At 42.7% G+C, this 18,261-nt stretch overlaps 1 protein-coding gene across 1 annotated transcript in view; it reads left to right on the top strand.

Moving 5' to 3' along the window:
• LOC121531646 (SH3 and multiple ankyrin repeat domains protein 2) overlaps positions 1–18,261 on the top strand; it is a 140,952-nt gene that overhangs the window by 5,527 nt on the left and 117,164 nt on the right. The window contains exons 4-9 of the mRNA XM_041836997.2: positions 3,610–3,718; positions 4,248–4,399; positions 4,987–5,154; positions 6,434–6,550; positions 9,806–9,883; positions 14,696–14,762. Coding sequence (XP_041692931.2) covers positions 3,610–3,718; positions 4,248–4,399; positions 4,987–5,154; positions 6,434–6,550; positions 9,806–9,883; positions 14,696–14,762 — 691 coding nt within the window. The remainder of the gene's footprint in view (positions 1–3,609; positions 3,719–4,247; positions 4,400–4,986; positions 5,155–6,433; positions 6,551–9,805; positions 9,884–14,695; positions 14,763–18,261) is intronic.

Genomic DNA, 18,261 nt, shown 5'->3' with positions numbered 1-18,261 from the left:
CATCTGCCAAATACAACTGGTATAGACTTTACCATGAAATAATTCCATACGAGCCCTTCCCCAACAATGCAGAGTTTAAAAATATAAATCAAATAGTAACAGAAGAGGAATAAAATGGAATACACAATAATGGAGCTATATACACGGAGTACCAGTACCTGATCAATGGGGAGCTATATACAGGGAGTACCAGTACCAGATCAATGTGCAGAAGTACGAGGTATTTGAGAAAGATATGTACAGTTGAAGTCGGAAGTTTACATACACCTTAGCCAAATACATTTAAACTCGGTTTTTCACAATTCCTGACATTTAATCCTAGTAAAAATTCCCTGTCTTTGGTCTTCTTTATTTTAAGAATGTGAAATGTCAGAATAATAGTAGGGAGAATGATTTATTTAAGCTTTTATTTCTTCACATTCCCAGTGGGTCAGAAGTTTACATACATTAAATTAGTATTTGGTAGCATTGCCTTTAAATTGTTTAACTTGGGTCAAACGTTTCGGGTAGCCTTCCACAAGCTTCCCACAATAAGTTGGGTGAATTTTGGCCCATTCCTCCTGACAGAGCTGGTGTAACTGAGTCAGGTTTGTATGCCTCCTTGCTCGCACACGCTTTTTCAGTTCTGGCCACACATTTTCTATAGGATTGAGGTCAGGGCTTTGTGATGGCCACTCCAATACCTTGACTTTGTTGTCCTTAAGCCATTTTGCCACAGCTTTGGAAGTATGCTTGGGGTCATTGTTCATTTGGAAGACCCATTTGCGACCAAGCTTTAACTTCCTGACTGATGTCTTGAGATGTTGCTTCAATATATCCACATAATTTTCCTTCCTCATGATGCCATCTATTTTGTTTAGTGCACCAGTGCCTCCTGCAGCAAAGCACCCCCACAGCATGATGCTGCCACCCCCGTGCTTCACGGTTGTGATGGTGTTCTTCGGCTTGCAAGCAACCCCCTTTTCCCTCCAAACACAACGATGGTCATTATGGCCAAACAGTTCTATTTTTGTTTCATCAGACCAGAGGACATTTCTCCAAAAAGTACGATATTTGTCCCATTGTGCAGTTGCAAACCATAGTCTGGCTTTTTTATGGCGGTTTTGGAGCAGTGGCTTCTTCCTTGCTGAGCGGCCATTCAGGTTATGTCGATATAGGACTAGTTTTACTGTGGATATAGATACTTTTGTACCTGTTTCCTCCAGCATCTTCACCAGGTCCTTTGCTGTTGTTCTGGGATTGATTTGCACTTTTTGCAACAAAGTACGTTCATCTCTAGGAGACAGAACGCGTCTCCTTCCTGAGCGGTATGACGGCTGCGTGGTCGCGTGGTGTTTATACTTGCTTACTATTGTTTGTACAGATGAAAATGGAACCTTCAGGTGTTTGGAAATTGCTCCCAAGAACCAGACTTGTGGAGGTCTACAATTTTCTTTCTGAGGTCTTGGCTGATTTCTTTTGATTTTCCCATGATGTCAAGCAAAGAGGCACTGAGTTTGAAGGTAGGCCTTGAAATACATCCACAGGTATGATGTCAATTAGCCTATCAGAAGCTTCTAAAGCCATGACATCATCAGAGAATACCGGAGGGGACTGAAGATGCACCCTTGTGGGGCCCCCATGTTGAGGATCAGTGTCGAGGATGTAATGTTGCCTACCTTCACCACCTGGGGGGGCCCGTCAGGAAGTCCAGGACCCAGTTGCAAAGGGAGGAGTTCAGACCCAGGGCCGTGAGCTTTGTAATGAGCTTATAGGGCACTATGGTATTGAAGGCCGAGCTGTAGTCGATGAACAGCATCCTCACATATGCATTCCTTTTGTCCAGGTGGGTAAGGGCAGTGTGCAGTGCAATGGCGATTGCGTCGTCCGTGGATCTGTCAGGGAGGTAAGCAAATTGTAGAGGGTCGAGTGTGTCGGGGAAGGAGGAGGTGATATGGTCTTTGACTTGCCTCTCGAAGCAGTTCATGTTGACGGAAGTGAGTTCAGTTACGTTCCCATTCTTGGGCAAAAGGATGATAGTGGACATCTTGAAGCAGGTGGGTATAGAGGCCTGAGCTAGGGAGAGAAGGTTGGAATGTTTCAGAATCGCTTCTTTTTAGGTTGTAGAATTGAATTGCTATTTTCTGGATTTTTCTGGATTTTTATAATTAGCGGGAATCATCCTTATTCTGCTCTGCATGCATTATTTAGTGTTTTACGTTGTACACAGAGGATGTTTTTGTAGAATTCTGTATGCAGTCTCAATTTGATGTTTGTCCCATTTTGTGAATTCTTGGTTGATGAATGGACGCTAGACTTCACAACCATAGAGGGCAATGGGTTCTATAACTGATTCAAGTGTTTTTTGCCAGATCCTAATTGGGATATCAAACGTTATGTTCCTTTTGATGGCGTAGAAGGCCCTTCTTGCCTTGTCTCTCAGATCGTTCAGAGCTTTGTGGAAGTTACCTGTGGTGCTGATGTTTAGGCCATGGTAGGTATAGTTTTTTGTGTACTCTAGGGCAACAGTGTCTAGGTGGAATTTCTATTTATGGTCCTTGCAACTGGACCTTTTTGAACACCATTATTTTTGTCTTACTGAAATTATCTGTAAGGGTCCAGGTCTGACAGATCTAGGTGCTGTCCAGGTCTAGGTGCTGCTGTAGGCCCTCCTTGATCGGAGACAGAAGCACCAGATCATCAGTAAACAGTAGACATTTGACTTCAGATTCTAGTAGGGTTAGGACGGGTGCTGCAGACTGTTCTAGTGCCTGCGCCAATTTGTTGATATACAGTATATGTTGAAGAGGGTGGGGCTTAAGCTGCATCCCTGTCTCACCCCACAGCCCTGTGGAAAGATATGTGTGTTTCTTGCCAATTTTAACCACACACTTGTTGTTTGTGTACATAGATTTTTATATTGTTGTATGTTTTTCCCCCAACACTGATTTCCACCAATTGGTATAGCAGACCCTCATGCCAAATTGAGTCAAAAGCTTTTTTGAAATCAACAAATCATGAGAATACTTTGCCTTTGTTTTGGTTTGTTTGTTTGTCAATTAGGGTGTGCAGGGTGAATATGTGGTCTGTCATACGGTAATTTGTTAAAAAGCCAATTTGACGTTTGCTCAGTACATTGATTTCACTGAGGAAATGTACGAGTCTGCTGATTTTCCCAAGGTTGCTGTTGACGCATATCCCACGATAGTTATTGGGGTCAAATTTGTCTCCACTTTTGTGGACTGGGGTGATCAGTCCTTGGTTCCAAATATTGGGGAAGATGCCAGAGCTGAGGATGATGTTAAAGAGCGTAAGTATGGCCAATTGGAATTTATGGTCTGTATATTTTATCATTTCATTTAGGATACCATCAACACCACAGGCCTTTTTGTGTTAGAGAGTTTGTATTTTGTCCTGTAGTTCATTCAATGTAATTGGAGAATCTGACTCTAAGATTTGTAATTGATCATGTACATGTTTTTGCTGTTTTTTCCCCCCCTCTCTCTCTCTCTCTCTCTCTCTCCCTCTCTTCTTGTTTTGTTATGATGTACACCAATGAATACCACCCTGTTGTTCACCTGTCCGTCTCTCTCTCCATCCTTCTCTCTACCTGCTCCCTCTTACCTGTAGGCTAACTATAGGAAATTAATGGACCACATTCAGCATCACCAGCTGGATAAACTAGCAAAGATGCTGGAGAAAGGCCTCGACCCAAACTACCACGACCCAGACACTGGTGGTACGCTACACACACACATGGACACGTACACGCACGCACACACACACACACACACACGCGCACGCACGCACGCACGCACGCACACACACACACACACACACACACACACTGACTGTGATTCAATGTGATGTGCACCTTATTTTGTTTTATACAGCATCTGCTGCTAAAAGTAAACAATGTCAGATCAATTATGGATGTCTTAGTTTACTGAGGAGAGAAATTAGAGATCGGCTCACCTCAGATGAAAGTCTGAGTTTACGGCTAGAGTGCAATTGCTTGTGTTTTTGTGCACCTCATTCTGTGGGACTTATAGGGCTGGTTTCCCAGACAAAGCCTAGACCTGAACTAAAAAGCTATTTCGATAGCCATTCTTCATTGAACATGGCATCTAGTCCAGGACAAGGCTTAAACGATGTCCAGGAAACGTACCCATAGCAATTTATTTGATGATGTTAATGCAATAAACATATTTTTCTGTTTAAAAAAAGATCTATAACAGTAAACACCATGTTGTGTGTTTGTATTGTAGAAACTCCTCTGACCTTCGCAGCCCACCTGGACAATGTGGCACAGGTCATCGCTGTACTGAAACACGGTGGAGCACATCTTGACTTCAGATCACAAGATGGGATGACCGCTCTCCACAAAGCAGTCAGAGCCAAGAATCAGGTCACACTGAAGGTTATCCAGCAACTTTTTACAGCTTATATAATAAGTTGGCCCCAATTCGCTCTCCACCCCTTCCCCTCGGGCTTACCCTTTGATGTGTGCAGATCTGTAAGGTGGAAGCAATATAGTGGAAACTCCACCACTACCGTTTTTATCTACACCCTTCAGGTCTGCAAACATGGAAGTGTTAGGGCCAAGGGATGAGATAGAGAAAGAATTGGGATCGACTGATACTCTTAGATGTTATGAACAATCTATCCCATAACACCCCACATTTAGGTATAATAGTTGAAAACGTCCTACATAGAGAGACATAACATATTGTAAAGCAATATAGATGTTCATACATGTTTATAACAAGTTATAAACCATTATACCTGCAGGCTTTAAGTAAAGTGTTTCTCCGGGTGAAGTTTCCCCTATGTACATATGTAGTATCAGCTTCCCCTTCCCCAATCCTAACCTTATCCATTAGTGGGGGAAATGGAAACATTTACCTAAGATCAGCGTCTAGCAGCAACTTCCCTTCACACCTGAAGGGCTCACCCTCACCCTCACCCTCACCCTCACCCTCACCCTCACCCTCGCTCTTTCCCCAGGCTCTACTGGAACTAGGTGCTTCCCCAGACTACAAGGACAGCCAAAGTCTGACCCCCCTGTACCACACAGTCCTGGTGGGAGGAGACTCAGGCTGCTGTGAGCTCCTGCTGAGGGCCCGCGCCACCGTCTCCTGCCACGACGAGAACGGCTGGCACGAGATACACCAGGTGGCGCTGTCTAATAATTATACTAATAATTGATTGGACGTACATAGGGCTTTTCCAAAGACTCAGTGTTTTATATGGTATTATAAACTGGGTGGTTCGAGCCCTGAATGCTGATTGGCTGACAGCCGTGGTATATCAGACCATATACCACAGGTATGACAAAACATTTATTTTTACTGCTCTAATTACGTTGGTAACTAGTTTATGATAGCAATAAGGCACCTCGGGGGTCCGCGTTGCATTGTGCCTAAGAACAGTCCTTAGCCGTGGTATATTGGCCATATACCAAACCTCCTCGTGCCTTATTGCTTAATTAAAGCGAAGAGCGTCAGTTCATCTGCCACCAATGTGGTCTACTCAGTGGTTTAGATGAGACCCACATTGAAGTAACCCTCACACAGTATAAAACCACATTTTAACCCAAGCCATTGCTATATGGACTGTCTTGAATAAGCTATCTTGTAGTTGATTATAGATATTAGCCTTTTGATAGACCTTGGAGAAGCATGCTTGCCTAGACCATCAGGGGCATTACAACAGATGCAGTATATTTAAAAGCTCAGCTCAGATGGTACTCTGACTGACATCTAGTGTAAAGAACAGGACACTGCATAGAATATGTAAGTGACTCCTGAGTGGATAGTCTATATCATCCACGTAAACACAAACCAGGAGAGACTTCTCTCGCCAATCAATGACTTTCTATATGTTTGGTTGGTCATATTTTCTATGATAGTTCCGGTTTGCCTTATGCTATAACTATATGGATTGTTTCATTTTCTTTTGTTTTGACCTGTTCTTTGTGATTTGTTTTGTGTTTGTGTGGCAGACCTGTCGGTATGGACATTATTTGACTTGGTCTCTGTGTTTGTGTGGCAGACCTGTCGGTATGGACATTATTTGACTTGGTCTCTGTGTTTGTGTGGCAGACCTGTCGGCATAGACATTATTTGACTTGGTCTCTGTGTTTGTGTGGCAGGCCCGTCGGTATGGACATTATTTGACTTGGTCTCTGTGTTTGTGTGGCAGACCTGTCGGCATGGACATTATTTGACTTGGTCTCTGTGTTTGTGTGGCAGACCTGTCGGTATGGACATTATTTGACCTGGTCTCTGTGTTTGTGTGGCAGACCCGTCGGTATGGACATTATTTGACTTGGTCTCTGTGTTTGTGTGGCAGACCTGTCGGCATGGACATTATTTGACTTGGTCTCTGTGTTTGTGTGGCAGACCTGTCGGCATGGACATTATTTGACCTGGTCTCTGTGTTTGTGTGACAGGCATGTAGATATGGACATGTCCAGCACTTGGAGCAGCTGTTGTTCTATGGAGCAGATATGAGTGTCATGAACGCCTCTGGAAACACGGCTCTACACATCTGTGCTCTATACAAAGAGGTAAGAGACCAGAAGCCAAACCAGCAGAGCACCAATCCACACACCACCAAGGCAGCACGTACCCTAGTGGTTAAGAGCTTTATATTTACCATCTACTGTACAGAGGGGCTTTATATTGTACCATCTACTGTACAGAGGGGCTTTATAGTGTACCATCTACTGTACAGAGGGGCTTTATATTGTACCATCTACTGTACAGAGGGGCTTTATATTGTACCATCTACTGTACAGAGGGGCTTTATATTGTACCATCTACTGTACAGAGGGGCTTTATATTGTACCATCTACTGTACAGAGGGGCTTTATATTGTACCATATACTGTACAGAGGGGCTTTATATTGTACCATCTACTGTACAGAGGGGCTTTATATTGTACCATCTACTGTACAGAGGGGCTTTATATTGTACCATCTACTGCACAGAGGGGCTTTATATTGTTCCATCTACTGTACAGAGGGGCTTTATATTGTACCATCTACTGTACATTGCTTTTATTATACCACTAGTATATTGTATTGGTATACTAGTATATTGTATTGGTATACTAGTACATTGTATTGGTATACTAGTACATTGTATTGGTATACTAGTATATTGTATTTGTATACTAGTATATTGTATTGGTATACTAGAACATTGTATTGGTATACTAGTATATTGTATTGGTATACTAGTACATTAGGCTCATAGTAATCAGGGTTGGGGTCAATTCCATTTGAATTTAGTCAATTCAGGAAGTAAACCGATTGACTGAATTTAAATGGAATTGACCCCAAGGGGGCAATTAGGATTAATAAATATAATAATAATAATAATAATAATAATAATAATAATAATAATATGCCATTTAGCAGACGCTTTTATCCAAAGCGTGCATAATTTTGTTGTTGTTGTGTATCCTGTTGATTCTTCACATGGGTAAAGATTTACTGGATACACTGATGAGGATCAATCTGAGATGGACACATCCTAGGGGAACACATCCCGGGGGAACACTTCCTGGGGGAACACATCCCGGGGGAACACTTCCTGGGGGAACACATCCCGGGGGAACACTTCCTGGGGGAACACATCCCGGGGGAACACTTCCTGGGGGAACACAAGGCAATATCATCTTAACATTTAGACATTTGTCCATCTATCAGGCTCTGTATGCGTTTAGAGATCAATGGAAACCAATTATGACCGTGACCCCACTATCCAAGGGTATGTCAGGGGGAGTTGGGATATACAAAAAATACATTTCCATTTCACACACGTGTATAATACACACTTGCACATGTGTGTAACAGGACAAATACAAGCACCAACCAAATAATAATAATAATTATATACACACACACACACTTTTTCCAGATAGTGGTTTGAGCATGGGATGTGTGTGTGAGATATCTGCCCTGTTGTCTGTAGGGGTCACTGCTCCCATGAGCTATGGCACAGATCATTAAGCCTTTCTACACGCTGTGTCATTATTCACAGAGACTGAGAGAGAGAGAGAGAGAGAGAGAGAGAGAGAGAGACGAGAGAGAGAGAGACGAGAGAGAGAGAGCGAGAGAGAGAGAGAGAGAGAGAGAGCGAGAGAGAGAGAGAGAGAGAGAGAGAGAGAGAGAGAGAGAGAGAGAGAGATTATGACTTCCTCTCTTTGTGTTTGCTGTTGTGTAATCTCTTCCCTCGACTGCTCTGCTCTGCTCCTACAGGCTGGGTTTATTTCCCTGGCTTTCTGATTAGATGCCCTTTTGCATGACAGCTTTAGTGTGATCTAATGGCTATAATGACAGCCACTAGGAGGGATGAACTTCGCGGATTTAACCTTCAGTTCAAATAGCAGTCTGATATGTGTGGGTTGGGGCTTGTACACGTAATATTATTATTGTAGATATCTGCCATATTTTATTTATCTGATGACTAGTGGCAGTAGAATATAATAAGAGCAAGTAGGAGGAGGATGAGCTCGAACTGTGGTGTGTGTGTGATGTGTGTGTGTGCGTGTGTGTGTGTGCAAGTGTGCCTGACTGTGTGTGTGTGGGCCCGCGCGCCTGTATGTGTGTGTTCACATGCACGTGAATGTGTGTGTGTGTTTGTAGTGGGGTTTCTGTGGGTGGGCTGCTGAATCCAGCTTGCAGCAGGCTGAAGCGGGCTGCAGTGACACATACAGTTACCAGAGGCTGATTCTCTCTTGATTTTCTCACCGAGCTTCACACTACATGTGTTCACTGCACCGAGATCCTTTCTGGAGAGCTGAGGGAGAGGCCTTGCTTTACCTGGAACATAGACAAGGCATCATCAGCCACGCAGGACAGGGTGAGCTCTAGCTCCAGCACAATGATCAGATTTTGAATGTTCTAGAATCACTTAAGTTCTGGAGTGTTCAGTTCTAGATTAGTTGATGGAATGATCAGTTCTGGAATGTTCTGGAATCGGTGCTAGATCAGTGGATGGAATGGAATGCTTGATCAAGATGGTTTCTGGTTTTTTCTCTCGTTAAAGGTGTTCAGAGAATTACAGAGTAATAATATACAGTAGCTGGCTGCAGAGAGAGAGAGAGAGAGAGAGAGAGAGAGAGAGAGAGAGAGAGAGAGAGAGAGAGAGAGAGAGAGAGAGAGAGAGAGAGAGAGAGAGAGAGAGAGAGAGAGAGAGAGAGAGAGAGAGAGAGAGAGAGAGAGAGAGAGAGAGAGAGAGAGAGAGAGAGAGAGAGAGAGAGAGAGAGAGAGAGAGAGAGAGAGAGATGGACAGAGAGAGAGAGAGAGAGAGAGAGAGAGAGAGAGAGAGAGAGAAGGACAGAGAGAGAGGGAGACAGAGAAAGAGGGAGACAGAGAGAGAGAGAGAGAGAGAGAGAGAGAGAGAGAGAGAGAGAGAGGGGGGAGGGAGACAGAGACAGAGACAGAGACAGAGACAGAGACAGAGACAGAGAGAGAGGGAGAGAGAGAGAGAGACAGGGAGGGAGACAGAGAGGGAGAGAGGGAGACAGAGAGAGAGGGAGACAGAGAGAGAGGTAGGCAGAGAGAGAGGGAGACAGAGAGGAAGAGAGAGAGGGGGACAGAGAGAGAAGGAGGCAGAGAGAGAGGGAGAGAGAGAGGAGAGAGAGAGAGAGAGAGAGAGAGAGAGAGAGAGAGAGAGAGAGAGAGAGACAGAGACAGAGACAGAGACAGAGAGAGCAGTGAAGTGGAGTTGAAATGAATGAGGTCCTGGTCACAACCTTCTAGTGTCTTACTCTGTTCTCCCTCTCTCTTTTTTCCCCTTTCGTCCTCCCTAAGGAACACTGTGCCAGAGTACTGCTCGTTCGTGGTGCTGACAAGGAAGTTAAGAACTACAGAAGCCAGACACCATTCCAGGTATGGACTGACTCACACCTCTAACATTTACTGCTCACAGTACAGGCTTGCTGTTAAACATAGATCGCTGCATTCCATTCTCCATGCTAGTATGCCACTTGCAATGCATACCCAATACATTGCTTCACTCTGGTATGCTATATAATGGTCATTTGTTATGTTTATCAGATGAATTACATCAGTAGAGAGCTACGTATGTAGGATCTTAATTTGAGCCAGTTTGCTACAGCAGGAAAATAATCCTGCAGCAACAGGAAATGTGAATTATTATGTGGATTATAATTAATGGAAATTTTTTGTAGGGGTTGATACTTTTTTCTTTAGGGCAAATCAAGTCTGACATTTTAAAGTGGAAATTACAAACTTTACAAGCCTTTTTAAACCTTGAATACACTATAAGTTTGCATTTCCTGCTGTGCAGGACAATTCTCAGCAACAAAAGAGTTCTTACATCTGTAGTGTATTATGTGATACCTTAAGATGCTTGTTGTGGTGAAGCTTCATAACATTGCAACCCTTCATTTTGTTTCTTTGCAGTAGTATTTTGGCCAGCAGATCAGTCTCAGTCTGTGTTTTCAGTCAGATTTTGTTCACGTGTGGTTTTAAAAGGGAAAAGCAAGATGGTACAAACAGAATGGACGTATTTTTAGGTTGTTAAACAAAGCTGTTTATGAGTCAATGGTTCCTTATATGGCAGTATTTTATGTAAGACATCCCTCTGTGAAAAAGCAGTCAGTGGTTCTGGGAGAAGTATTCATGTTTTAATGGTTGTTTGTATGCATGTGTCAGCATTCCACAGTGTTCTAAAACTCCAACTACCAATTAGTCATGCTGTAGGTGTGATGCATTTAGGGGGTTGAAGTCAAAAAGGGGTATGGATAATGAAAAGCTTCCTAGCTGTACTTGACTATATTTTCTCATTTTCGCATTCATCATCCCTACCCTGTTTACCATAATCTTTTAATGCAGATAATTCCACATCCCAGAAATAATTAAGCCGTGAATTCATACACAAATTGTTTTGACCCATTTTGTATTGGCAGTAGGCCTGTACAGCTGCTATTTAAACAGCATGGCAAAATAAGAACTACTGCATGAGGTTCATTTTTATCAAGCACACAAATAAACATCTTCCACCAAATCTCCTCTTTACCTCCTCATGCTCTCTTAGCAGTCTGAACTCCCCAGTTACTCTAAACTCCTCGATCCCCACCTGAGCCAACTGTCTTCTCTTGCATCATGTAGGAGTCAGTGGAGTGATGCTGTTTATATAATGTACATTTCCGCTGAGCGCTGATGCGTCCTCTAATTCTCTCTATTATTCATCCATCCCTTCACACTTAAAATACTTCAAATAAAATGATGTTTCCTGCCTCAATGACTCCTTAATTACAGCTAATTTGAAGGGGGCCATAAACCTAATTCGCCTCGTCCAATCAAATTCTGATTAAGTCTGTCCAGTTAGGCAGGCATCTGCTGACTGATGGTAGCAAATTAAGTGCTGAGACTCAGGTTGCGTTCCAAATGGCACCCTATTCCCTATATAGTATACTATGGGCCCTGGTCACAGGTAGTGCACTATGGAGGGAATAGGGTGCCATTTGGGACGTATCCACTGATTCAGAGGAAATTGGAGCACTTCACTTCATGCTCCTCTTTCCTGGCCCACTTTCATCCCAACATCACATCCTGTCCCACTTCTAGTACACCCAGCCATCATACCTCACCTTACCTCCATATGGTTAGGGACAAGGAACACCCAGCCATCATACCTCACCTTACCTCCATATGGTTAGGGACAAGGAACACCCAGCCATCATACCTCACCTTACCTCCATATGGTTAGGGACAAGGAACACCCAGCCATCATACCTCACCTTATCTCCATATGGTTAGGGACAAGGAACACCCAGCCATCATACCTCACCTTACCTCCATATGGTTAGGGACAAGGAACACCCAGCCATCATACCTCACCTTACCTCCAAATGGTTAGGGACAAGGAACATCCAGCCATCATACCTCACCTTACCTCCATATGGTTAGGGACAAGGAACACCCAGCCATCATACCTCACCTTACCTCCATATGGTTAGGGACAAGGAACACCCAGCCATCATACCTTACCTTATCTCCATATGGTTAGCGACAAGGTACACCTTCCCTGGCTCTCATCCTTCAGAGCCCCAGGACCAGCTTGCTTAGGGGACTCTTCTCCAGGTTCATCTCTCTGTAGGTGATGGCTTTGTAATGGAAGGTTTGGGAATCGCTTCCTTTTAGGTGGTTGTAGAATTTAACGTCTCTTCTCTGGATTTTGATAATTTGTGGGTATCGGCCTAATTCTGCTCTTCATGCATTATTTGGTGTTTTACGTTGTACACAGATTATATTTTTACAGAATTCTGCATGCAGAGTCTCAATTTGGTGTTTGTCCCATTTAGTGAATTCTTGGTTGGTGAGCGGACCCCAGACCTCACAACCATAAAGGGCAATGGGTTCTATAACTGATTCAAGTCATAGAATGTCACATTTTATGTTCCTTTTGATGGCATAGAAGGCCCTTCTTGCCTTGTCTCTAAGATCGTTCACAGCTTTGTGGAAGTTACCTGTGGCGCTGATGTTTAGGCTGAGGTATGTATCGTTTTTTTGTGTGCTCTAGGGCAACGGTGTCTAGATGGAGTTTGTATTTGTGGTCCTGGCAACTGGAACGTTTTTGGAACACCATTATTTTTGTCTTACTGAGATGTACTGTCTGACAGAATCTGTGCAGAAGATCTAGGTGCTGATGTAGGCCCTCCTTGGTTGGGGACAGAAGCACTAGTTCATCAGCAAACAGTAGACATTTGACTTCAGATTCTGGTAGGGTGTTCTAGTGCCCTCGCCAATTTGTTTGATATATACAGTATGTTGAAGAGGGTGGGGCTTAAGCTGCATCCCTGTCTCACCCTATGGCCCTGTGGAAAGAAATGTGTGTTTTTTTTTCCAATTCTAACCGAACACTTATTGTTTGTGTAGATGGACTTTCCATCAATTTGTATAGCAGACCCTCATGCCAAATTGAGTCGAAAGCTTTTTTGAAGTCAACAAAGCATGAGAAGACTTTCTCTCTCTCTTTCTCTCTCTCTCCCTCTCCCTCTCTATCTCTCTCTCTCTCTCTCTCTCTTGCTCTCTCTCTCTCTCTCACTCTCTCTCACTATCCCTCTGCTCTTTGTTTCTCAGTCCCCTAGTTTTGCTGTCCGTCTCTCTCTCTCCCCCTCTCTCTGCCTAGCCATCATAACTTACCTACATATGGTTTGGGACCAGGTAAACAGACAACGGAGGAACAGAGTCTGTGCTGTGTTGAACTGTGCAGGGTTAAGAGGCGGTATCATCATGGCTATACTGTAACATCATAACTTAGCCTACCTCCCCATAAGGTTTGGAATAAGGTAAACAGACAGCAGAGCAGAGCGTTTCAGCGTTTCAGGGTTAAGAGGGGTTGCTATAGTGAGCAGAAGGTTGTTTCTGGGAGGAGAGGATGATGGGAAGTAGGAGTCATGTCTTCTGTTGTCTCCCCTCAGAGGGGAGTGGGGACCTCCTGGCCCTCATCATCGAACCATCAGCTGGACATTATTCAGCCTCATTCTCTATTCTAGCATGCATTACACTGCAACACTACTACTCCAATCCAATAACTTCTGTAGGGTTATTTCTGTATTACAATAATAGGTTAATTAATGTAACTCATTTCAGTAGTGTAATTGATAATTGCTGCATATTTTTGGGTTCTTTTATTTAATGAGCTCAAAAAGGTGATGTATTTGTTTTCCCACATGAAGCCAATTTCATATTTGGGATGGAGATGGAGGGTTGAGTTTATTCAGGATTTCCATGAGAGAGGGAGTCTAGTCACACAGTTTTCAGTGACTATACCGTACCCATAGAGATAAAACTCTCCTACTCCACTGACCCAGAGCCGTATATACATTTACATTTTAGTCATTTAGCAGACGCTCTTATCCAGAGCGACTTACAGTTAGCACATACATTATTTTATCGATATAGAGAGTGTTCGGTCAGGTTTTAAAACGGACGCCATGTTAACAGAGCGATGTAACAATACGAGAGCGCCTCCGACAGTTCCCTATGAAATGTAAACAAACAAAACAGAGCAGGGACTTTTACACAAGTTTTTATTCATTAGCGTTCGGGATAATGTGTATCCAAGTCTTTACTGTTTTGTGGTGTCAACAAATTGCATATCTGCTTTCACTGGACATCTTCGTAGGTTTTAAAAAACGATCAGAAATAAACAGCACAACACGGAAGCTTCAATTATCACTTAGCAACGGCTATGGAGGAGAAAGTGGCGGTATCGGAACGTTCAGTCAGAAACCACATTGGCCAAACTTTCTAAGTATATGACTCCATACTGACCCGTCTGATGTAGGAGTGGCTAAAGGTGGCCTCAGTCGGCAGGGTCTACTGGCTGGATATGTGTTGACTCACCCGTTGTGGCTGTGGCTCTGCTGTCCTCCTCCCACTACACTACAACCCTTACCAGGCTGCTGTTTATTGTGTTATTATTTGCAGCTATACGGATTTCAAGTTGCATTTCATGAAAGTGAGTCCTTTTACAATGGGAATTAAGTTGTTTTCTGACAAATGACTGAGCCACCGCATGTTGTGGCCATCAGAGCTGGTAGTCAGGAATTTGCTATAATGAATACCATATCCACCATTGAAGTTGGTCAGATTTTAAAAGCCATTTTGCTTGATTAAAAAATGTGAATATGATAAATACCTCACTACAAATCTTTCATTCTGTTCCAGGTGGCCATCATCGCAGGAAACTTTGAATTGGCAGAATTAATCAAGAACCATAAAGAGACTGATATTGGTAAGTTACTGAACTCATCATTTCTTTGTTTCTGTGTAGTATAAACTGTTTTTTTTACGAGAAGAAAACGATTGCATTATTGTTCATTATAGGAAATGGTACGACTGGTAAACCACTGAGCACAGGAGGTTACCAGGCTAGGAAAGCGTTGCTGGCTAATTTGTTGTATTGAATGTGAGTTAAGTCATGTGCAATTCACTTCCTTTATGAATTATGTACGTTGTTGAAAGACTTTCCACTCTGAATGGGCCATTCTGTTTCCTGGTTGATGGACCTGCTCTGTGCTTCCTCTCTCACCTAAAGACAGTCAGTTCTGCTCCAATCCACAATTCACAATGGAGCTGGCCAACATAGTGGGACTGGGATGAGAACACACACTCACACACACACACACACACACACACACACACACACACACACACGTCATGCACACACACACACACAGCGTACTGTTTATGAGTGGAAATTCCACCCCATACATATAGTACAATACTGTCTATAGTGCTGTATATATAGAATGCATTCACTAAGATAGCAGCATACAGATAGAATGCATTCACTAAGATAGCAGCATACCTTTGAGAAGAACAGACAGCATTCCTGTAGTTATCTGTGATTTGTATGGGACAATCTCCCTCTGTTCTTCACAAAGGGCACATCCTCTCCTATCCTCTAACTACTTTACAATGCTGTTACCTGGTTGGTGACCACTATGATTTCAATGGGCATGGATTGATCAGCTGTGTTATGTCATATGTCTGTCTGCTGCACTGTTCTCTGCTACTCTCTTATATGTTCTCTGGTGTACAGTAGAGTACAGTACAATACAGTACAGTAGGCTCTAAGGTGCAGGGGATGCGGATTACAATCTTCTCTGTCATCTTTCTATGGATGCCACTTTGTATCTGCTGGAGTCAGGTTTTTACTGTGTCCTTAGGCCATGGGTCCAAGACTGTGACATTATGAACTCTCCTTCTGGCACACAGTCAACTTAATGCTAGTGCCAGCAGTCTTAGTGTCAGGGGATTTCTGTCTCTTCCTCTCCAAATAGACACTGACACATACCTCATTTGTCATGCATTTACAACCCTTTCCTCCGTCCTTCTTTCTTCACGTTTTGTGACCACGTTCTTCTGTAAATAGAAAGGGTGCTGCAAACCAATTATTTAATTGTCTTTTTGCATCTGCCCCTTGAGTCATAGTCGGGCTGATCAGCTTCTGTCTGAGAGTGAAGGTCTTTGTGACAGCTAACCTCATTACATTGGTTTAAACACTCATAGAAAAAAATGTGCAATCTAGAACCTAAAAGGGTTCTTCGGCTGTCCCCATAGGGGAAACCTTTGAAGAACCCTTTTGGGTTTAATGTAGAACCCTTTCCACAGAGGGTTCTACATGGAACCCGAAACAGTTCTACCTGGAACCAAAAAAGGTTCTACCTGGAACCAAAAAGGGTTATCCTATGGGGACAGCCGAAGAACCCTTTGGTAAAAAAAAAATTCTAAGAGTGTAACTACATTTTCATTATGTAGTTCAACAGCATGGCTGCAGTCATGACACATAAACCTACAGTATCTGCCTTGTTCTACAGTCAACTATGTAAATCGTTGTCCCATATAAATCCAGCTGTGGTTGCCATGGTTCCCAGATCCATGTGATAATTGGCTTAAGGGATCTCAGATCTGGTCGTTTCCTCGATGGGAGACCCATGGTTAGGGAGGTAGCCTCTTTATGTGGCGTATATCTATGCATTGGTGGTTGTTTTTTAAATGATTGTTATTGAAAATGTCAACTCATCAGTGTTGTTTCTTCAGTGTCATTGTCCTGTGATCAATTATCGCTGTTGCATCATTGTATAATCTCCTGCATCACTGATCTATGTGGTGACAGAAGTGTTGTTCTAGCATTCTATTTCTATGTTCTATCTCTTGTTCTATCTCTATGGATCCATCACTCAGGGTTTGTGGTGCTCAAACAAGATGGTTCTTCACTATTTTACCTCTTTGAGATTGATCTACCACAAGCTGCTCTTTCTTTTGGTTGTGTTTGATTGGTTGAGTGGCTGATGTTATAACGAGGATGTTCAGGTTTTGAAATGTTAATGCTATTCCTTGGAGAGGAGAGCGGAGGTTGGTGGTTGTCAGGTTGCTATCCATCTAACAATCTGTGTGGCAGAGAAGAGAATAGGTGGTCCGTAGAGATTCCCCCCATCCACAGTTCCCCTGTAGCCTACAGTCATCTAGATGTTAGATGTTAGGCTGGTTTGAAGTCATGATGCTTTGTAATTCATCATAGACAGTACATTACACAGGATCTAGTATAGGGTCATTATCATATTGCTTTCAATGGACTGGTTCTTGTATATTGATACTACTAACGACCACACCAAAGGTTTGAGATTAATTCTGAGCAATTAAGGGAATGTTGACAGAAGGAGTAATTCCAAATGCCAGGCTCTGAATTCAATATGTTGTTTTCCCAATGGAAGTCCCAAAGGTATTCCCAAGAGGGAATAACATTTCATAATATCAGAACATGTCTTAATTCTCATCACATTCCAATAGGATTTGGAATGTGTTGTTCTGTAAGTGCTTGGTTACAAATGCTTGGTAATAACACTACTCATGGGCCATTACATGCAAGCCCGAAAATATCTTTGGTATCTCACATTGTTCTGGCAATTCTCACATAGAAACTTAATTGAGAGGAAGAATATTTGACATGCTTTTTACATTTGTGTCACAAACAATTTTCTTGAAAATCATGATGAAAGTGTCCATTTACGGCCTTTTTAGACCTATACATACCCCCTGTAAGACCCTATGATCTGTAAACGTACATGATACAGACAACATCTTGGTGTCATTATATGCCTTATAGTGTTTTCTCAAATATGGAGTATGTCTAGATTCTGAAATACACATTTTCACATTCATTTATTCAACATAAAAATATTAATATGAATATCTCAAAAGGGGCCACTTTCATCATGATTTTCTTGAAAATGGTTTGTGATACCAATGTAAAAGGCATGTCAAACATCTTGCCTCCCAATGACGTTACTATGAGAGAATTGCCAGAACAATCTGAGAGACCAGAAATATTTTCGGGCTACGCTGGCGTGGAATCGCCCACATAATTTCACAACCAACAAGCAACTTGCAAATAACGAATTTAGACTTCCTCGCTAAGGTTGCCTAGTAACACAAAGGGTTTGTTTTCGATACAGCTGTTCCTGAGAAAGCAAGGGTTAAAATCCCATCTCTCGCCGATCAACCTGCTTCCACTGAACATTGATTTATGCATGTTTAATTTGGCCGTTATGTGATTGCAAGCAACACCGCTCTCCACCATATGTTTGACAGCCACGTATTGAGAATGTGTCCTGCCCTGTCATCTATGGCAATATCATTCATTTGGATTATTATTGAAGTAGTTTTAGGAAATACAGCGCTTAGCAATCTGGTTTATATTAACATCAGTGTTAATGATAGTAATCAAA

The sequence above is a fragment of the Coregonus clupeaformis genome, chromosome 19 (genome assembly GCF_020615455.1).
Source record: "Coregonus clupeaformis isolate EN_2021a chromosome 19, ASM2061545v1, whole genome shotgun sequence".
Classification (NCBI taxonomy): Eukaryota; Metazoa; Chordata; class Actinopteri; order Salmoniformes; family Salmonidae; genus Coregonus; species Coregonus clupeaformis.
This window is presented reverse-complemented; position numbering and strand designations above follow the sequence as displayed.